This window comes from Chrysochloris asiatica, unplaced genomic scaffold, assembly GCF_000296735.1.
Source record: "Chrysochloris asiatica unplaced genomic scaffold, ChrAsi1.0 scaffold00116, whole genome shotgun sequence".
Taxonomy (NCBI): domain Eukaryota; kingdom Metazoa; phylum Chordata; class Mammalia; order Afrosoricida; family Chrysochloridae; genus Chrysochloris; species Chrysochloris asiatica.
In genome coordinates this window covers 8,488,116-8,510,696 of record NW_006408634.1, presented here as the reverse complement: position 1 = coordinate 8,510,696, position 22,581 = coordinate 8,488,116, and the positions used below count along the sequence as shown (strand labels likewise).

The window sequence follows — 22,581 nt, the reverse complement described above, 5'->3', positions numbered from 1 at the left end:
AATCATTGTAATGAAACAAGGTGCATGATTTGTTGAATGTAAAACTGGTGATCTGCCCTGTAAACTTTCACTCAATTCACAATAAAAACTTAAAAAAATTAAAATTAGATTAAAAAATAATAAAATAAAGCACAATTTAAAATTAATAAGGTTGTTACCTATATCTAAGTATTGTTTCCTGATGACCAAGAATAAGCTGATGACAGCTTTTGAAATTTCAGAGAAAGTTGCTAAGGATTTCTTTTTGGCTTATAAAAATGTTGAACAGGTAAAAACTGCACTGATCTTCTATTTTGAAATACATTAAACATGTTGTCAAATCAGAAAAAGTCCCCAATTTTCTGTGAGTTAAAATTTGTATAGCAGTACTGTTCCCTCACATAAAGAAAGCTTTCCATGGACCAATAGTTAACAGTATTTTCCTGTAATCACTTTAACTATTGCATCTGTCCCTTGGATGCAACTATAACCATGTAATGAAGCAAAGTATATGATTTCATGACTGTAAAACTGATGATCTGCTCTGAAAATTTTCATTCAATTCACATGAAAAACACATGGCTTTTCCGCTGAGTTTGTCCTTTGGTGGTGGAGCAAGTGTGGCTTCTGAACAAACCTTTGGCCACACTCACTGCAAATCTGTGGCTTACACCTGTGTGTGGCCTTTGGTGGTACAGCAAGATTGACTAACAAGTGAACCGTTGGCCACACTCACTGCAAACACATGGCTTTTCTCTTAGTGTGTACTTAGGGTCACATTCACTACAAAGTCATAATTCACTACAAACCCTTGGTCACATTCACTACAAACATAATGCTTTTCCTCTGTGTGTGTCCTTTGTTTGAGGAACAAATGTGCCTTCTGAGCAAATCCTCCACCACATTCATTGCAAATATATGGCATTTCCCTTGAGTGTGTCCTTTGGTGACAGATGAAGGCTGCCTTCTGAGCAAACCCCCGACCACACTCATTACTAACAAAAAGCTTCTCCCCTGAGTGTGTCCTCTCTTACGTGAGAAGGTTTGACTTCTGGTTAAAACCTTGGCCACACTCACCGAAAACATGGGGATGCCCCCAGAAGACAGACCTCTGGTTTGTGGCGAAGTTTGATTTCAGGCCACAGTCTGTTCCATAGTCTCTTTAGCTGACTGCTCCAAATCTTAATGTTCCTACTTCCTTCAGCACTTATCTGTTTCCACTGATGTCACCTTCTGGGCCGAGTTGGGCTTTACGCCGACACCTGTGTGGCCTTCTCTCACCTGGGATGATGCTCTTTGGGGTGGGCTTCATAGTGTCCATGATATTTCTCTTTCCATCCTGCTCACACACAAGGGATTGGGATAGTCTTCCCTCTTCTGACCATCTGTATTTTCAATCCAAAACTTCTGCTCAACATCCTCCTGCTCAGGTTGCCTCTGACAGGCTGGTCTGGAAGCCCCTGAATGGAAGACACACAGCCTTGGAAGCTCTGAAGTACATGTTGGCTGAAAAATCTGCTGACAGGAGACAGAGGGCAGGAGACACAGTGGTAGGTTTCTGGCTTTAGTTCTGCAGAATAAAACAAAGATTACCATTAGAGCAACCATGAGTGGGGCAACATGGACTCTCTCCTTTCTCCCGTGACAGACAGTACTTCCTTGCTGGAGAACCAGGGTGGTATAAACACTTAACTGCTTAACAACTAGCTTAAACATTGGATGTACTCAAGACAGGGCCCTAGGTAAATGCTGCCCTTTTGATTTTCAATGATTGACTATTCCATGGTAAGCATACTTACAAGTATGGTTTTTTCCCTTACATACCAATCAATTGCTTTTGGGCTTCCAGTTCTCCTCTTGATTGCAGATCAATGTTTTTAAAAGATAAACTTACAGGAAAAAAGAGAAACTCTGTGAAATCACACCTCCCACAATGCTCCTGATGAGGTCTCCTGAGCAGGAGATGGTAGGAAGTAGCCACCTGCTCATCTGTACCCATTAACACATTCCCACCAAAACGTGGAGACTTGGTCCCATATAACATTTACCTTTGGCCTTTTCTATTTGAATCCCTTTCTTCCTGGTCTCCATATCATCCTGGTCTGTTTTTTAAAAAGCTTTTACTGTGAATTGAGTGATAGTTTACATGGGAGAGCATCACTTTTGCACTCACGCTGTCGTATTTCGTTTCATTGCAATGATTACAATCCCCTCCATGCATCATCATTCAACAGCATTTGCTTCTATTCCCTCTGGGGTTTTTTTTTCATATACACAAAAACACTCAGGAATATATAATCATTTAAACAACTAAAGAACACATTCTACAAGTCTGACTCCTGGCCACCAGCACATAGCCTTTCTCTTTCCATGAGTCTAGAGTTCTCAGCTGCTCTATCTCACCTTGTCATCATCTCTGCTTCCATCTCTGGTGTGGCTGCTTCTCTGGGTGATGGTTGTTGTTATGTGCCGTGGAGTCGGAACCGACTCATAGCAACCCTGTACAGGGTTTCCAAGGCTGTAAATCTTTACGGGAGCAGAAAGCCTCATCTTTCTCCCACAGAACAGCTAGCTGGTAGTTTTGAACTGCTGACCTTAAGGTCCGCAGCCTAATTTGTAACCACTACGCTACCAGAGCTCCTTGCTTCTCTGGGTAGGGTCCCACATTCTGCTCATGCTCTACTCCTTTGATGGTCCTAGGATCCTCTGTTCCTGGAATGTAAGATTAACTACTCCTCCCTTTTTATTACAAAATTCTACTTTTACAGTTGTGACAGTCACAATTAGTCATGCTAACAATTAGTCAGTCATTATTTAATAATAAGAATCTTATCCCTATCTCCTTTCACCAGACCTGTAGGCAAGCGAAACCAATTTGTCCTTGTCTTTTTAAAAAAATATTTATTGTGAATTGAAGGGTAGTTTACATGGGAGAATATCAGTTTTACACTCATTGTGTCATTGCCATGATTACAATCTTTTCCATGCAACAGTATTTGCTTCTATTCCCTCTGGGTTTTTTGTTTTGTTTTGTTTTTTTTGGGGGGATGTACACAAAAACACTCAGGAATATGTAATCATTTAAGCAACCAAAGGGCACATTTTGCAAGCCTGCCTCCTGGCCACCAGCACATTACCTTTCTCTTTCCATGAGTCTAGAGTCCTCAGCTGCTCTCTCTCTCCATGTCCTCATCTCTGCTTTCATTTCTGATGTTGCTTCTTCTATGGATACGGTCTGTCCTTGTCTTTTGAAGCCAAAATCTTCCCTAATCCTGCTCATCTGTAACAGAAGCAGAAGAATCAGGCAAAGCAATGGCCCAACACTTATTACAGGGCTATCTTTACGAATGATGTTAAAATCTAGATTGCAACAGCATTATATCTATAGATTGTTTTGGGTAGTGTGGACATTTTCACAAGGTTGTCTTCCTATCCATAAGTAGTGTATATATGCCTGTATTTCTGCAGAGGTTTTTTATTTCTTGTAGTTGTTAAGTACCGTGGAGTTGGTTCCGACTCATAGTGACCCTGCACAGGGTTTCCAAGGCTGCAAATCTTTATGGGAGCAGAAAGCCTCATCTTTCTCCCACGGAATGGCTGGTAGTTTCGAACTGCCGACCTTGAAGTTAGTAGCCCAATTTGTAACCACTATGCTACCAAAATTCCTTTTTCTTGTAGTAGCGCTTATTAATTACTTTTGTATAGTTTATCAGATAGTACCTTGGTACCCCTTTTATATTCATAGTATTTTGGATCATAAAGGCTAAAGAAACAAGCTGTCATCTACAATCTGTACATGTAATTCCCTACAGAAGTAAGTCCTCTTCCACTCCTAGTTAATAAGGTGATAAAAAATTCTCTATCAAATTCCTTGATTCTAAAGGAGGGAATGCGTGAAGAATTTAAAAATTAGAGTGCAAAATCAGTCTCCACAACTCCGAGACCAGAACAGTCGGACAGTTCTTCCAGGACACCTCTGTTCTTCTGGCAGCCTGTAATATATTCAGTATTCTTCTCCAACACAAGCATTCAAAGGCATCAATTCTCACAACACCACACCAAGCTTTCACATCCTATGAGACAATTGGAGACAACTTGGCTAGGGTCTGGGCTAGGGTCTTTTCTGATTTTTTTAACCACTCACACTTCCCATGGATTCTCCAAACAACTGATTTGGACCAAGATGCACAAGTAAGTGTTTCAGAATTCACTCTTCGCAATGTTTCCCACACTTTATGATCCACACATTCCAATACTTTTGCATAGTCAACAAAACACATTTCTGACTTTGGAGCCGGCTTCACTTTCTCAGTGTGTCTCTCATTAGGGTGAGCACAGGGATGCGCAGTCATTGCGCCGTCAGGGCTATATGAAGGTCGTGTATGGTTTAGATCACGGATTTTAATACCATTTCAGTCGAAAAAGTTGTAAAACCCAGCCGTCTCCTTGGGCGGGCCTTTCACGCGTCAGGAAGCGCATGTGAACGTTTCCTCGCGCGAGCAGTTTTTAATCCGGAAGTTGTCTGTGGAAGTGACATCACAGTCTTCTTCGAGTGGTCAGTGAGGTGGGCTACCGAACAGAGACTTGTTTGACAAGCACTGCACATTAGACGTAATGTTAAGTGCCATTGAGTCCTTTCTGATTCATAGCGACCGGGTATACGGCATCCAAGGAGCGGCTGGTGAGTCTCTCTGTACGGATATTTAGGTAGACACAATGGATTTTTGGGTTAATTCACATCGTGGCCCAGAAGTAATTAGAGACGACCGAAGGATTCCGGAGCCCGCGCGGGTTCTGGGAGGTCAGTTCTGGAGTAGCTCCGCGGGAGTGAGCGGATGGAGCGTGGACCCCAGGGATTCTGGACCCCAGGGCGTCCTTTCCCGCGCGGCCAGGCGACCATGAAAGGGTGGGGCCCAAGAGGGAGTTTCGCCGCCTGGTGAGTGGGTCTGGGGGAGGGCTGGGAGTCTGCGCTGGGTTCGAGTCGATTCCGACTCATAGCGACCGTCAAGGGTTTCGAGGAGCAGCTGGTGAGCTTGAACCACCGACCTTGCGGTTCTAACCGACTTTGCAGTCCAGCGCATTAACCCACAGGACCACCCCAGGACTCCATCCAGGCCTCGCTAAGTGTAAGGAAATTGGAAAAGACAAAGCCTTCTACGCTGCTGTTGTGGCTGCAGATGCAGTGGTCCAGATGTTGGAATTTCTTTTTTAAAACAGTGTTGGAATCAGTCTGGGAGGTTGTGTGGGGTTAGGTCCATCCAGGACAAATAGACTAACGTCCCCTGTTGTTGGGTGTGTGGATAAGGTGGGGAGTACTCCTTGGCTTTGATTTTTGGGGTCATGGTTGTAAAGCCAGGATTTGCTTTGCATGTCAAGGTTTATTTGTTTATGGATAGGTGTCAATTTTTTTTTTTTTTCAATTATTCCCTTCTTCTCGGGTGTTTGTGGTTTTATACCACCCACCTTACCATCCTTTAAGTGTATAGGTATTTTAGATAGGCTTTCAAGGACACAATGGCTTTTTGGGTTAATTCATCTAGAAGTAATTGTTGTTAAGTGCCATCAAGTGGATTCTGACCCTTAGCAACCTTGTATAAGGTTTATGAGGAGCAGCTGGTGAGTTTGAACGGCGGATCTTGCAGTTCAAAAGGCTGTGCAGTCTTGCGCATTAACCCACAGCGCCACACCAGGACTCCAAAAACAAAGCTAGTCAGGCATGGTTGTGGATAGGAGACAATGCTAAACAATTTAACAATAACTCACAACCTTTGGAAACCTAATGGATCCTCAAGCCACTTGGGTTCCTGGAGGTTAGTTCTGGCGTGGTTACTGGGGACTGACTCTATGGAACGCGATCCCCAGGGAAAGGTTGCGGCTGGTATTCAGACTAGAAAGCAAGTTTGGCTGCTAGGAGTGTGTCTGGTGGAGAGATTGGGGTCTGCGTTGTGAAGGTTCACCCCTAAGTGTACCTGTGTTCCCATCTTGGAGGAAAAAATGCGACTAAACTGGCTCATTGCTGTTTTGTTGTTAAGTACCTTAGCATTGGTTGTGACTTAGCTATGGAAGCTAGGTGGAATGGGCACTGTCTGCAAGTTTGGATGTTCTTGTACATCTCCCCTCACTTTGTATCAGCTGGACGCTCTAGCCTTTGTCCTTGTCCATGGGCTCAGGAGTCCCTAGGTCTCACCATACTTCGGACCAACCAGCCAGCCCTTTCTCTTCTCTCTCTCCTCTCCATGTTGGCCGTGGTCTTTGGAATGTGATCAAACTCAGCCCCTATCCTCATTTTTGCCTTTCCCTCACTTCCACACACCAGTAAACCAATGTGGTCTCCAGCAAGCTTACATGCCTGCTCATGTGTTACCTATGAGCAGTTTCAGTCTTGGAGGAGGGTTTGTCCTGGAGTGCCTTGATGGCTCCCCAGTGAACTTGCTTGTTGCTGTAGTAGCCATTCAGACTGCTGGATCATCTCTTTTTGGTACAGTAACTGTATATTTCTTCCATCTTTAAAAAAATTTTTTTTAATGTTTTATTGTGAATTATGTGATAGTTTACATGGGAGAACATTAGTTTTACATTCATCCTATCGTATATCATTTCATTGCCATGGTTACAATCCCCTCCAGGGGTATACCCTGCAAGCCTGCCCCCTGGTTGTCAGCACACAGCCCCTCTCCCTCTCTGGATCTAGAGTCCTCAGCCGCTCCATCTCTCCATGTCATCATCTCTGCCTCCATCTCTGGCATCACTGCTTCTCTGGGTGGGGTCCCGCTCTCCACTGTTCTCCCTTGATGGTCCCAGGGACCTCTGCTCCTAGACTGAAAAGTTAATCACTCCCCTCCTTGCTACAAAACGTCTATCTTTACATTTCCAACCCTCAAAATCAGTCCTGATAACAAGTATTCACTATTGTATCACAAGAGACTTATCCGCATTTCCTTTCATCAGCCCTGCCTAGACATATTGGATGCTACTCAGTGGAGATTCTACCCTCCTCCGCGCCCTCTGGATCTAGGCTCCCTCTTGTAAGCTTGTAAGCCAGTCACTTGCCTTTGTAGCCCCCACATTTTGGGTAGCCAATGTCCAAGTTGCCCATCCCTGTCTACTCTGTATGGAGGGGTGGGAATGAGCCTCACTGTGAAGATTTGATCCCTCTTTTGAACTACTGCACCCATAGGTGTAGGTCAGGTTCATCAAATTGTATCAGATTACTCTTTTTTTCCTCTTCTTTCTTCTAGTTGAGCTCTGATCATCCAGTCATTGAAGCCATGTCAAGTGGGTATTATCTGCAAGTGTGGGTGTTCTAAACCTCCTGCCACGATAAATGTTGCAAGACAGTTTCCTTTCCTTGCTCCCTTAAGTCATCCATGGACCAGCTTGAAAAGCCTGCTCTGTTCTTCCCCCAAAGCCTCACTACATAAATAAACCTATTAATACCTTTTTGGGGTGTGGATGTTGGTGTCATCATTCTTGACATTTGAATGAATCTATCATGTCTCTAAGGTGTGGCCAAAAACATCACCAACCAAAGAAAAAATAGGTAAATTGGATTTCATCCCAGTTTCTTAAACTTTTGTTTTAAGCGACACAATCATGAAAGTGAAAAAAAAAAGGGGGAGAAAACATTTGCAAATCATGAACCTAATGAAGGACTAGTATTCAAGACACATAAAGAACTCTTACAAATCAATTAACAGGAAATCATAGAACCCAATTTTAAATGGTCAAAATATGCATTTCTTCAAAAAGATAGACAAATGGTCAATATGCACATAAAAATGTGCTCAGCATCATGAATAAACTTCATACCCACTAAAATGGCTAGGGAAAATACACAGATAATAAGTGTTGACAAGGATGTGGAGAATTTGAAACCTTCATAGTTTGCTAGTGGGAATGTAAAATGGTGCAGCTGCTATGGAAAACAATCTGACAACTCACAATTACCATCTGACCTTAATTCCAGTCCTAGGTATATACCCAGAAGAATCCTGAAAATATGTTCAAACAAAGATTTATATACAAATGTCTGTAGCAACATTATTCAACAGAGAAAAAATACAAAAAACCGAAATATTCATCAGCTGATAAATGGATAAACAAACTAGTATGTCCATAGAGGAAAGGTTACTAAATCATGGAATCCTGGTGTGGTGTTATGAGATAATGCATTGGACCACAAACGGGGTTGAACCAGAGGGTCGGGGGTTCAAATGAACCAGCCGCTCCTTGGGAATGCTATACAGGGCAGCTATGAGTTGGAACCAACTCGACAGCAACTAACAACCACATGGCTTAAAACACTTGAAGGTATTATGCTAAATAAAAGAAGACAGTCACAAAGACCATATAATGGATGATTTTATTTATTAAAATGTACAGAAAAAGTAAAACCATAAAGATATAAAGTAGATTAGTAGTTGCCCGCGCTGGAGGGGGCAGCAGGGAGGAGTCCTGGTGTGGCGCTGTAGAATAACCACTGGAGTGTTAACCATAAGCTTGGCGGTTCAAACCCACGAGCCACTCCTTGGAAACCTTATACAGTATCGTTTGTGTCTAAACCAACTCAATGGTACTTAACAACAACAACTAACATGTACAGGATTTCATTTTTGGGTGATGAAAATGTTTTGGAATCAGATAATAGTGATGGTTGTACAATCTTGTGAATCTATATTAAACATCACTGAATTGTATCCTTTAAAGGGGTGGAATTTATGGTATGTTAATCATACATCAATAAAATAGCAAGGTGTATAACAACAACAAAAATAAGTTAGAAATCGATTCCACATATTCTGCAGCTGGCAGTAGTAAGCAGACCCCATCTATTTCTTCTGGTCTCGGAGTTGTGGAGACTGATTGATTGCGCACTCTAATTTTTAAATTCCTCATACATTCCCTCCTTTGGATCAAGGAATTTGATAGAGAATATTTTTTATCACCTTATTGACCGGGAATGGAAGAGGACTTACCTCTGTAGGGAATTGCATGTACGATTGTGGATTGCAGCTTGTTTATTTAGCCCTTATGATTCCAAATACTATGAATATAAAAGGGGTACCAAGGCACTATCCTATGAACTATTCAAGGGTAATTATAATACATTACTGCAAGAAACCAAAAAGACCTACAGAAATGGAGGCATATAGACTACTTATGGATAGGAAGGCGTAACATCGTAAAAACGGCCACACTACTCAAAGCAATCTTTAGCTATAATGCTGTCCCAATCTAGAGTCTAACATAGTTTCTAAAGATGGCCCCTGTAATGAGGGTGGGGCCATTGTTCTGCCCGATTCTTCTGCTTCTGTCCCAGATGAGCAGGATTGTGGAAGATTTAGCTTCAAAAGACAAGGACGATATGGAGACCAGGAAGAAATGGATTCAAACAGAACAGGCCAAAGGTGAGTGTAATAGGGGACCAAAGCTCCATGTTTTGGTGAGAATATGTTGGTGGGTACAGGTTAAGCAAGTAGCTACTTCCTTCCATCTCCTGCTCAGAAGACCTCATGGGGAGCATTGTGGGAGGTGTGATTTGGTTTCAGAGTTTGTCTTTCTTCATGTAGGTTTGTCTTTTAAAGATATTGACTGCAATCAAGAGAAGAGGAAGCCCAAAATACCAGTGAGTCACAATTCCTTGCAGGAACAAGATTTACAGAAGCTTGCTTCAGAAAGATTTAGCCTAGGGAACCCTATGGAGTAATTCTACTCTTGCCATATAGAGGTGCTTTGAATCAGAATTGAGTTCATGGTAATAGGTTGTGATATTTGTTGTTGTTTTAAAAGACTTCAGTTATCTTTAACAGTGGTATTACTAGGATTTGTGTCACTCATTACCCATTGCGTTAACCCATCACCTCTCATCTCCAATCAGTATGTGGGCTGGTAGCACACAGCACCTAGCATTGGGTGGACAGGTAGGCCTCAACCTTGATAAATAGGATCTGCAAAGATCCATCGGAGTGGACTTTGGACTGGTAGTTTTCTGCATCTAAGAGCTTGGCCTTTTTTGGTAGCAGCTGGTGACTCAGTTTTGTGAGTTTTGGTGGCTGTTACACATAGATGGGAGGTGAAGAAAATGCTCGTGCACTAGGTGACATGAACCATAGTGCAGATACTGCCTGTAAATATCATTGTAATGGAATATTACATTCTCTTGCTCACTGTTTTTACATAGATGAATTAGTACTCTGCGTGTTGAGTGAAATGTTAAGGACTTTATTTTAAAAGGGAATTAAAATCACTTAAAAGGCCACCAGAATAGTTACCAGAACTTGACAGAAGTATTTCGTCCAGAAGTGACATGTTTACTGTCGCATTTCCTATAGTTGAAGCTGCCCTCCTTGTTCTTTCCGTCTTCACTAGTCATTGATACTTACGACTAGACCACATGCAGTATTTCCTTTGTTCTTTTCTATTCCATACTCTATGCTCCTTTATTAAAATTCTTATGTCATGAATTCTGTAAGTCATGTTTTTTGAATTCTGCTTACTGCTCTCGTTAATTTGCAAATCCTTGCTTCATTAAGATCACACATGTTTGAGCGTCAGGTTGTGTGTGGTTTTATTTTCTGGTGACTTCCTTTTTTATTTATTTTATTATTTTTAAATGTTTTATTGTGAATTATGTGATAGTTTACATGGGAGAACATAGGTTGTGTTTTATAAATCATTGATGGTATCCAGAGATTTTCTTGCACAGGTGGGTCCCAAGCCTTGTCGAGAAGAACTTGCTTTCTGAAAAGAATTAAATGAACTTAGTAAGCTCCACACTCTTCTTGGTCACCAGTGAACTCCTCACATTGGAAAAAGTGATGCTGACTTGCTGTGTATTGGTTTATCACTTGTTCTAGGAACCAGTTACATTGGAGGATGTCACCGTGGTCTTCACAGAGGCCGAGTGGAAGAGACTGAGTTTTGAGCAGAAGAACCTCTACAAAGAAGTGATGATTGAGATCTACCAGAATCTTCTTTCATTGGGTGAGGATATGCTGTCTTCTTTTCATTCATGAACTCAGCAAATACTTGTTGGCCCTTGCTGTGTGCCCAGGGGGAGACCTGGTGCGGCACTTCAGGATAATGCACTGAACCTCAGTGTTTGCAGTCCAGACCCACCACCTTGTTCCAGAGACGCTACACAGACTCTAAAGTATGATTCAGAACTGACTTCTTGGCACATAACAACAACAACAACAAATTGGCCCAAGGAGCCCTGTAGGCCTGCTAATTTAGTATGTTGTTGTTAAGTGACGTCGACTCAGGTTCTGACCCATAGCGACCCTGTATAGGGTTTCCGAGGAGCAGCTGGTGAGCTTGAACCGCCGACTTTGTAGTTCAAACGGCTTTGTAGTCTGTCACATTAACCCACAGCGCCACACCAGGGCTCCAAGTAAGCATGGTTGCTGCTAAATGAAAAGTTAGTGCTTTGAACCCAATTGTCTGCAAGAGATAGATGTGGCCATGTGATTCCAGAGAAATTTATAGCCTTCTGTTCCCTCAGTTGGAATTCTACTCTACTCTGTCCTGTCAGGTTGTATGAGTCACATCAACCTCACAGCAACATTTATATATTTTTTGGCTGTATGGCAATTCTATTCTGGAGCACGTGAGTTGAGCATGAGGTGGAATCAAATATATGTCCATGAGTTTCTTTGTTTTGTTTTCACTGAGGACCAGATAGTATTCTAGACATTGAGAACCTATTATTAGATGTAATACTTAGGACCTACCTAAGGAGACAGACATCAGTGAATCTTATATACTAAAGGACTGCAAAAAGTTCTTGGAAAAATGAAATTAAGGTCAAAAATATCTGAAAACCTACTATCCATTCAAAGGAGTCACAATAGCATGGTGTTAGTACCAAGGTGGACACATTGACCAATGAACAAAATTGAAAACCTAGAGGTAGATCCAATCTACATACAGGTAACTGATCTTTCAAATGGCAACAAAACACATTATTTAATTATTATAGATGCCAGAGTGGGTTTTTTCGTTTGTTTGTTTTTTAAAAAGCTAAAGTGGATAGAGAGAAATACTGTTAACTGATGGTACATGGAGGGGATTATAATCAATGTAATGAAACAAGGTGTATGTTTTGTTGAATGTAAAACTGATGATATGCCTTGTAAACGTTCTCTCAATCCACAATAAAAACTTAAAAAAAAAAAAAAAAACCCATTATTTAATGAGAAGATATTCTCTATGACATAGGATGCTGGCAAAACTGATACCCATTTGCAGAAGAAGTAAATCAGTCCCATAGCTCACTCCATATATAAAAATGAACTCAAGATTGTAGACATAAATGTAAAACCCAGAACAATACAGATTATTAATGAAGAGATAGTGGCAAACATAGGGCTGTCATGTGTGGCATAAATACCCTATGAAAATTACTGAAAGCACACAAAAAGCAGGACACAGACTAGTCAATAGACACCTCCTAAAACTTAGAAACGTGTATCTCAAAGGTCACCAAAAGTGAAAATACAGAACCCATACACTGGGAATACATATTTGATAGTGGTATCTCTAGAGAAGGAAAACATGTTTATATGTATGTATGCTGTGTGTGTGTAAGTTTCCTGAAAAAGTTGGAATTATACCTCTTAACTCAGGAATCACTCTACTTGGGATATATCCTAGATAAAGAAGAGTCGTCACACAGATTGGTATATGTTCACTTCAAACATAGAAGCATCCTAAATGCCCATCATTAGAAGAGTACATGGACACATTTTCATACATTCCCTCACTGGAATACTTTAAAGCAATATGAAATTACGAATCTTTTTTTTTTTTTTTTTTGCAATTTCTATTGTGAATTAAGGGAAGGTTACAGAGCCGATCATCAGCTTTACAGTCAGCAAATCATGTACTTTGCTTCATTGCATGGTTCCTATCACCTGCATGTACCAACAGTTCAGAATAATTACCTCCATTCACTTTAACTCTTGCATTCCTCCCTGTGTCTCCACCATCTTCATTTCCTCTGCTAACCTCATTCTTGTATATTACCTTTCCCGTCACCCATACTAACATGTGGCAACTCTCTGGCTTGTGAATATTTACTTTCTCAGAGCATGCTGTAACCAGTAATGATTGTTATCAAGATAACCTTTTCTTAAAACCTTGGTCTCATACATTTGTCCTTTTGTAACTGACTAATTTCATTCAGTATAATATCCTCCAGGTTCAACCATTTAGTGTTGTGTTTTACAGATTTATCAATATTCTTCAATGAAAAACTGTTAATCTTTGCAACACCTTATAACATTATCAACTTTGCCAAAGATGCACTGATTAATGCCATAGATGATTAGAATAGGATTGAGAAACCAGAAGTTAATCCATCTACATATGGTCAGCTCATCTTTGACAGACGGCCAAATATGTAAATTGGGAGACAGAGGGTCTGGTCGCATCATCAAATGGTGTTGACAGAATTGGAAATCCAGTCGCAGAGAAATGAAACAAGATCCATATGCTAAAGATCTATCTGCTAAAAGGAAGTCAACATTGATTAAAGTCCTAAATGCAAATCCTAGAGTCCTACATCAAGTCTCCATTGTTTTTAATATTGTTAAGTGCCATGGAGTGGTTTCCGGATCACAGTTGTGTCCAATCTTGGCTGCTCTAATGAAAATTTTGTGTTTTTTTTCCGCAGAACCAAAGCCAGAAACCTATAGCGGTTTCTCCTGCCTCCTGGCTTTCTCCTGTCAGCAAATTCTCAGCCAAGATGTACTTCAGAGCTCTCCAGACTTACGTGCAGTGTGTCCCTTCCATTCAGCGTCTTCCAGACCAGGGTCTCAGAAGCAGCCTGACGAGCAGGATTCTGATCAGAGGTTCTGGAAAGAAAACACAGACGGTCAGGAAAGAGAAGACTTCCCCAGAGTGGAGGCAGAGAGACCATGGGCGTTCTGTAACCTATACCAAAGAGCATCGTCCTGGCTGAGAGAAGGCCACATTGGTGTGGCTGTAAAGCCCAACTCAACCCAGAGGGTGATGTCTGTGGAAACAGATAAAGCACTGATGGAATTAGAAACCGGAAGATTTGGAGCAATCAGCTCTAGGCAGGATGGAGCAGAGTGTGGCCTGAAATCAAACTTCATCACAAACCAGAGGTCCATCTTTTGGGGACATCCGCATATCTGTAGTGAGTGTGGCCGAGGTTTTAACTGGAAATCAAAACTTCTCCAGCACCAGAGGACACACACAGGGGAGAAGCCTTTTGTTTGTCGGGAGTGTGGTCGAGGGTTTGCGCAGAAGTCAGCCTTCCTCTGCCACCAGAGGACACACTCAGGGGAAAAGCCGTATCTTTGCCGTGAGTGTGGCCGAGGATTTGCTCATAAGTCAACTTTGTTGGGCCACCAAAGGACACACACAGGAGAAAAGCCATACGTTTGCAATGAGTGTGGCCGAAGGTTTGCTCAGAAGTCAGGCTTGTTCTGCCACCGGAGGACACACTCAGGAGAAAAGCCCTATGTTTGCAATGACTGTGGCCGAGGGTTTACTAAGAAGACACAGTTGCTCTGCCACCAAAGGACACACTCAGGGGAGAAGCCCTATGTTTGCCGTGAGTGTGGCCGAGATTTCGCCCAGAAGACACACTTGCTCTGCCACCAAAGCACACACTCTGGGGAAAAGCCGTATGTTTGCAGTGAGTGTGGCCGCGGGTTTGCTCGGAAGTCAACCTTGTTCTACCACCAAAGGACACACTCAGGAGAAAAACCATATGTTTGCAGTGAGTGTGGCCGAGGATTTGCTCGGAAGTCAGGTTTACTCTGTCACCGGAGGACACACTCAGGGGAAAAGCCATATGTTTGCAGTGAGTGTGGCCAGAGATTTTCTCTGAAGTCATCTTTGTTGTGCCACCAAAGGATACACTCGGGAAAAACCGTACGTTTGCAGTGAGTGTGGCTGAAGATTTTCTCTGAAATCAACCTTGTTGTGCCCCCAGATGACACACTCAGGGGAAAAGCCGTATGTTTGCAGTGAGTGTGGCTCAGGATTTGCTCAGAAGTCCAACTTGTTTTGCCACCAAAGGACACACTCGAGGAAAAGCCATATATTTAGTGATTGTGGACCAAGATTTGCTTGGAAGCCACACTTCGTCTACCACCAAAGGACACACTCGGGACAATTTTATGTTTTTATTGTAAATTGAATGAAGGTTTACAGAGCAGATCAGCAGTTTTACATTCTACAAATCACATACTTGACTTCATTGCATGCTTGTAATCACTTCCAAGGGAAGAATGCAATAGTAAAGGGATGAGAGACAAATACTATTTTTTAGCATAAACCACCAGTACTGACAAACATGTTTTAACTCACAGAAAATTTGGTACTTTTTCTGATTTGACAACATGTTTCATGTATTTCAAAATAGAAGGTCAATGCAGTTTTGTATCTTGTAAACATCTTTATAAGCCAGAAACAAATCTTTAGCAGCTTGCTACGAAATCTCTTTTGGGACCATGGGGCAGCTGGAGGCTAAGTCACTGGTTACATGCTGGTCTTGTGGCTCTGTGGGTTCTGTAGGTCTGGAGTTGAGCCCTGTTGTGGCCTGTTAAGTGACTTGTTTTGCAGTTTCATTGTTACTCTCCAGTGTTGTGTAGAATTCTATAGGGCGTATGTACATTTATGAGGGTGGGTCAAAAAATTATGCACATTCTGATAGATTAAAGCATGTGTCCACGTCCTCAACTGATAACAGCACTGAGAGTGCACAAAAAATGCTTCTGTTCAATAGATGGGTGACAATGGGTTTTTCGGCAATTCCTTATCAAGACAGCCATAACTCAGCCTATGAAATAATCCACAGCTGACTCAGGCTTCAAAAAGTTTGTGCAAAATGGGTACCGAAACAACTCATGGAAGTGCGTAAACAGAAGTGTATCTGGACAGCAAATTTGGACCAATACTCGAAGTAAGGTAAAAGATTCTTTAAAAAAATCCTTATTGGTAAAAAATTAAACTAAAAGCTGAAAAATTAATGCTTACACTTTTCTGGGATTCTTAAGAATGCTAACAGGAAAAGGTTCAACAATTAACAGTACTCCTTCGAGGGAGATACTTACTGATCAGATGAATTAAACACAGAGGAATGCTATCCTAGGGCATTGTCATCTTGTATGACACAATGCACGTCCACAAACCTCTGCCCACACAGTTGACACTGCGAAACCTTCCTTTTGTGGTGTTAAAGCATCCTCCCTAGAGACCTGATCTTGTTCTATGGGACTTTCGCCCGCTCGCCTCAAAGCAGCCCTTCCTGGAACAAAATTCACCTCTAATGAAGAAGTGAAGACTGTGGTGCATTTCTGGCTCGCAGCTCAAATTAAAATATTTTTGAACTAAAGGAATACAAAAATTTGCAGACTGATGGACAAAGTAATTATCATTTCAACAGTTACCATTTAATTTCAGGTATTTCTCATTGTAATTTCTGTCTTTTTGTTTTTTATAAACACTTCCAGTAGAAATTAGACTTTGTTATCCTTTTCTTGGTGTGAAATTTTTCTTTCCTAATTCAGAACCAGTTGCTGAAGAAGGATATCATGTTTGGTAAGCTGGAGGTTCCGAGAAAAAGAGGAAGACCCCCCAAAGAGTTACATTGGCAAAGTGGCAGCATCAATGTGCTCAAACATGGCAATGATAGTGAGGTTGGAGCAGTGTTTCGTTCTGCTGTGCATAAGGTTGCTATGAGTCAGTACCTACTCGATGGCACCTAACAACAACATGTCCCTCCATGTTCCTTCAGTCCTCACTGTCTTTTAATACTTAACACTAGACCACATTCAGTATTTCTTTTGTTTTTTTCTAGCCCATCCTATATGCTCTCATATTAGAATTCTGCCATCATTAATTCTTTAAGTCAGTTTTTTGAATTCTGCTTGGTGGTGATGGTTATGTGCCATGGAGTCAGCTCCAACTCATAGCAACCCTGCACACGGTTTCTGAGAAAGAAAGTCAGTACCGACTGGATGGCACCTAACAACAATAATTCAGAACATGGAGTCATGGTAGTGAGGAAGGTGGGGACTGGGAGGCTTATATGGATGGCAGCCTGCTCATCAGTGGTAATGACTGGTTTCAGCTTCAGCTTTCCTGTACCACCAGCTTCACCCTGATCCGCCCTTAGCCAGTCCTGTAACAACAGCAGGGGTGACAGGTGATGTGCTGGGCTGCAGCGCACTCCCTTGGGCAATTTCAAGTCCTGACCCATTTGATCTTCATTCTTTCCTGTCCCTCTTCCCTTAGGTAGCCAGGGCTGGATTGGCTGAGGTCTTTGAAGGCAGGGTTCTAGAAAGTGCAGGTGTTGGTCACCTCCATGTCAGACAAGTGGGAGACCTTCATGTGGAGACGCTGTGACTGGATGTGCTCCATTGTTCCCTGCCTCAACATTTTATGTAGTCAAGAATGCAGTTTAGACAACAGAACACTGAAAACTGTTAGTTTTTATATATGCGTTTGGGAGTCTTGATTTAGTTAACAGGATCCTTGTGCCAAATATGGATTCTGGGTCAACAGACCACTGAAAATATTGTTTCTATCTGTGAGCCTGCAAGTCTCAGATTTAATTAAAAGAACAGCTATCAGGTGTTTTGTGGGGGTTTTTTCTCATAAATTTGATAACAGAAATAATTTGGTTAAAATGTTCAGCTAAGTGAAAATAGTTGATCCGAAAATAACAAATATGGTGTGACACCAAGTTTGTAAACAGTTAAGAAGAAATGGTTTCCTTTTTTTTTTTTTTTTTTGCCCCGTTTTTTGTTGTGAATTGTGTCAAGGTTTACAGAGCAGATTACCAGTTTTCCAATCTGGTCAGTGTGATTTATCCACCTCCTCCTTCCCTTTCTCATTTCTGTTGCTCCTTTCCAAACCTTTCTGAGCTGTTTTCTTGGGTAAATGCTCCCTTTTGATCTCCAAAGATTGACCAATCTATAATCTGGGTACTTTTAGTGGTGTTTTTGTTGTTTTACTTTTTTATTGTGAATTGGGTGAAAGTTTTATAAAAAGATCATCAGCTTTACATTCAGAAAATTATACACTTTGTTTCATCTAAAGATTAGAATCACCTCCCTACAACAACAGTGATGCTGCTTCCTCTTTGTGGCTGTCTATTCTATTTGACGTACACTTAGAAGACATATATATTTACTTAAATGTCTAAAGGGCACAGTCTGCCATCTAGCCTCCTGTCCTGGGATCCTCTGTTCCTGAAATGAAAGATTAACTCCTTTCCCCTTTTAGTTAAACATCTTGTACAATTACAGTTGTGACAATCACAGTTAATCCTGCTGACAATTACAACTGAGTCATAAAAGCTTTTCTTGATAAACATTCTATGATGGTAACCAGGGGTGGGAGAGAAGGGAAAATTATTCAGTCTAGCGGGTAGACACTTGTTAACTTGGTGATGGGGAAGGCAGTATTCAACAAGAATGTGGTTTGCAAAGGAAACATGAAAGCAAAACCAGGAAAGAATGCAAGCATAAAGTGAATAGACGTAATTAGTGTTTTCTGATGGTTCATGGAGGGGATTGGAATCACTGTAATAAAATGAAGTATTGTTGTTGTCAAGTGTCGTTGAGTCAGTTCCAGCCCATAGTGACCCTGGATAGGGTTTCCGAGGAGCAGCTGGTGAGCTTGAACCGCAGACCCTGCAGTTCAAACAGCTTTGCAGTCTGGCACATTAACCCACAGCACCACACCAGGACTCCTAAAATTAAGTATATGACTTGTTAAATGTAAAACTGATTTCAGTAAAAGTTCACTTGCTTCTCAAAAAGTTAAAGAATACAACTTTTCAGCATGTCAGCAAAGTAAAAAGACTCATATATCCGTAATTAACTAATAATGATACATTATAAATGAGTACCTGATAGGAATTAGTATCAAATGTCATGCAAAGCCAATTTTAAGTCCATTCTAAAAACCACTGGGAAATACAAACGTAATGACTAGCCTTATTTTCAAAGACCTAATGAATAGTTTTCCTCTTCTGGAGAAGTAGCTGGTGAAAAGGAGACTGGCAGATAGGGTTTTATGATTCAATGGTAAGTAATTGTTAGCAGGATTAACTGTCACACTATTTGTAGATGTGTGACTAAAAGGGGGAGTAGTGAATCTTTCATTTCAGGAACGGAGGATCCCAGGACCACCAAGAAGGAAGAGCATGACTGGAGCTGGAGGGTTCTGCCTAGAAAAGTGGCAACAGCAGAGATGATGGCGTGGAGACACAGAGCACGGACAGGCTCTAGACCCACGGACTGAGCAAGTCTGTGCGCCTGCGGGGAGGAGGCTGGCTTGCAGAAAATGCCCTTAGGACATTGAAATGAATATATATTTCTCCTTTTGTATGTAAATATCATATTTTTCCTTTGTTCATTGTGAAATATAAGATGTCAACAGGAAACCACAGGGAGGTAATATGATAACTGTTATTGCAGGGAGGGAATTGTAAATCATTGAGCTGAAATAGTGTGCCATGTTTTAATGTAAAGCTGATGACCTCTGTTAACCTTACTCAATTCACAATGAAAATTAAAAAGACAGTCAGGAGAGAAGCATTTTGTTTGCAGTGAGTGTGGTGGAGGCTATGCCCAGAAGTCACTCCTCTTTTTTTGAATCAGAACCCAAACTACCTCCAGCACCAGAGGAAACACTCAAGGGAGAAGCCATTTGTTTGAAGTGAATGTGGTCCATACTTCAAATGGAAGTCAAAGCTATATTTACCCAAAAAAACACACAAGGGCAGAAGTCCCTTGTTTGCTCTGAGTGTGACCCAGGGAGTCTAGGTCTCCTCAGGCAGCAGATGGCACATTCAAGACAGAAGCCACAGGGGGCTAGGACTGTGGGTGCGGCTCCAGTTGTAAGGAAAATCTTGTTAGACATTTGCCGGTTTATTTATGAGAAGTCCTGCGTTTGCTATGAGAATTCCCAGGGCTTTAGCCCCAAGTCAGCTCATCAGACATCAGAAGAAATGCTCAGATGTGAAGTGTCTTACGTTTGCTGCGAATGAGGCGAAACCTCTAACTGTAAATCACTCCTCTTTCTCCATCATAGGATACAGGTTGGAATCTCAGTTTGTTTAGGGGGAGTGGCAGGAATTTGGGAAATGGTACACTTCATTTGTTGGCTATCTAAGGTTTTGCTTTAGCACACAAATGATGTTTATGTTAACATTTCAAGACCAAGGTATTTTCTGCTTTGAATTTTTGGTTGAAATCATGTGTTTTCAATAATGTATGGCATTTAGAATAAAATGAAAATAATTTTGAGGTAACAAGGATCTTGAAATATTTAGCTAGACAAACATGTAATAGAAATTTTGAAATAGTTGGATAAATATTTCCTGAGTGGTCTTTGATAGAGGGTTATGGTGAGAAGAGCTCATTGCTTTAGATTCACGTAAGAATGCAGGCATCCAACAGATGGCAGCATACACTAAAAGTGGGATAGCTCATTCCCACTGAACCCCAGAGATGGAACATGCATATGGGCAGTATATGTCCTACAGGTTACCAGTCAAGTTTTCCTTCCTCTGCAGTCAGAGGTCTCATATTTACTTTCATCTTCCCCTCTCTAATCCTAACTCCAATCTTATAATTAGGTCCCGTTCCAAAAGACTCAAAAGTTGACTCCTAGTTTCATGAGAATTACCTCTTCTTCCCTTCTTATCTCTGGACATTCTCTTTTGAAATGGCCTGTCTTCTCACACTTATAACATTCATCCACTTGGGGACCTGGCTCAGTCTTCTCCTCCCTTTCCTTAGAGAAGATCTAACACTGTAATCACTGTCTCACATCCCTCAAGAAGGGGGTTCTTGTTCTAGTCTCTTATATAAATTATTTTATTCCCAGTAGATACCATGATTCTGGCTTTCTGCCTCTACTCCTCCTCCTCTCTTCAAAAACTTCCTGAGTTTCTCTATAATAGTTCATCCATGGGTTTCTCACTCTATCTCTCAATCTTTTGTCTTGGGCTCAGTTCTTTAAGGGGGTACATCTTCTGAACTGATTCTGCTCCCCCTACTAACCAACAAAGAGCATAGGCTATCTCCTCCTGAGAAAGCTGAGTTCTATCTTTAACATGAACAACCAGGGCCTGGCAGGCACAGTCCTTTTTGGAACTAAACTGAGGCCAGAACACAGATGTTGAATGAATTGGTTCTTTTTGCCAAATAAAATAATATTTAATCATCTATTGTTTATCTTTTTCCCAGGTTGGCGAATTGTCACCTCAAGCCCTCAACATTCCCCCGAAGGAGTGTCAAGAGGAATGTCTGTGGGAGTCTCTTCTGATGTCCCTTCTTCCCTAGGCCTAGTATTCTTGTTTCCAATTTTCTTATTGGTTTTGGTGTCTGAGTTTCCTTGTATGCTCAAGCCTGGAGGATTTTTGCACACACACCCTTTGATTTCGCTTTGTCTGTCTCCAACTTGATTGGGAACCTGCACTCGCTTTGCATGCAAGATGCATCTCAGTCACACAATGATGCCCCAAAATGCCTGACTACTAAGGCGATGCTTACAGTCCAATTTTGCCGCCCTGGCCTGTGCACAGATTGCTTGGTCTCCATGGTTACTCTGTTCTCAGTCCTTTATGTTTCACTAATTCTGATCATCTTTTAACAGTCTGGAGTCTTTTTCTAGCTCTCACTGGGAGGGAGCAACTTTTTGGAGCAGGGCACCAAAACCAAGGCAAGATGCCTGTCCTTTTCCACCTGCTGCCCCACGTAGGGAGAAAAATGCCGGACGGGCCCCCAAATTTGCAGGAAATGTCCACACCAACAAATGCTCAAGTAATCCAATCTGCACTCATTTTAGCAAAAGATGTTCTTTATTCGATATTGCAAAATTTGCACCCAACCCCGTAGACACAGGCAGATGCACTGCATGGCCGCCTGTAAAAGTTTTATTCCTGTCTCCAAAAATGTCCTCCTCCAGTTCCAGTTCCTATTTCCCATTCTACCTTACACAGTTCTATCTAGCACTTCCCATTTTCCCTCCCCTCAGAGAAGCCAAAAAGGCTAGCCCATTGTCTTAATGACTGTATTCTTATTTAAAGTTCCTAGTCCTAGAACAAATTTTTTTCCCTCCCTTACCCCAATTCATCCTTCTTATATATCCCTGGATATGAATTAACGATGTATGTCTGGCTGGTCTAGCAATGTCTAATCCTAACTCCAATCTTATAATTAGGTCCTGTCCCAAAAGACTCAAAAGTTGATTCTTCAGAATTTGTCACAGAAGAGATCCATTTTTGTGCCCATTGCACAGAAAGGTAATACAATGGAATATGGAAATTGTCTAACAATATCTTTAACATTGCATGCAAGAAAAATTTGCCTGACAACATATCAAAAGTATATGAGACTTTTCTTCAAATGAGCATTCAGATTATTCTTCCAAGCAGCTCAGTTCCTTCTTCTGGCAGCCTGTAACATATTCAGTATTCTTCACCAACACCAGCATTCCAAGGCATCAATTGTCACAAAACATGCTACCAAGGTTTCACATGCCTATGAGGCAACTGAAAACAGCTTGGCTAGGGTCTGGCCTACTTAAGTCTTTTCTGATTTTAAA

General features: G+C 41.5%; 1 protein-coding gene across 1 annotated transcript in view; it reads left to right on the top strand.

Moving 5' to 3' along the window:
- The first annotated feature begins 9,343 nt into the window (after positions 1-9,343).
- Positions 9,344-22,581, top strand: part of LOC102812172 (zinc finger protein 343-like) — a 24,128-nt gene continuing 10,890 nt past the window's right edge. Inside the window, exons 1-4 of the mRNA XM_006868426.1 lie at positions 9,344-9,386; positions 9,549-9,604; positions 10,836-10,962; positions 13,778-14,886. Of these exons, the coding sequence (XP_006868488.1) occupies positions 9,344-9,386; positions 9,549-9,604; positions 10,836-10,962; positions 13,778-14,886 (1,335 nt within the window). The remainder of the gene's footprint in view (positions 9,387-9,548; positions 9,605-10,835; positions 10,963-13,777; positions 14,887-22,581) is intronic.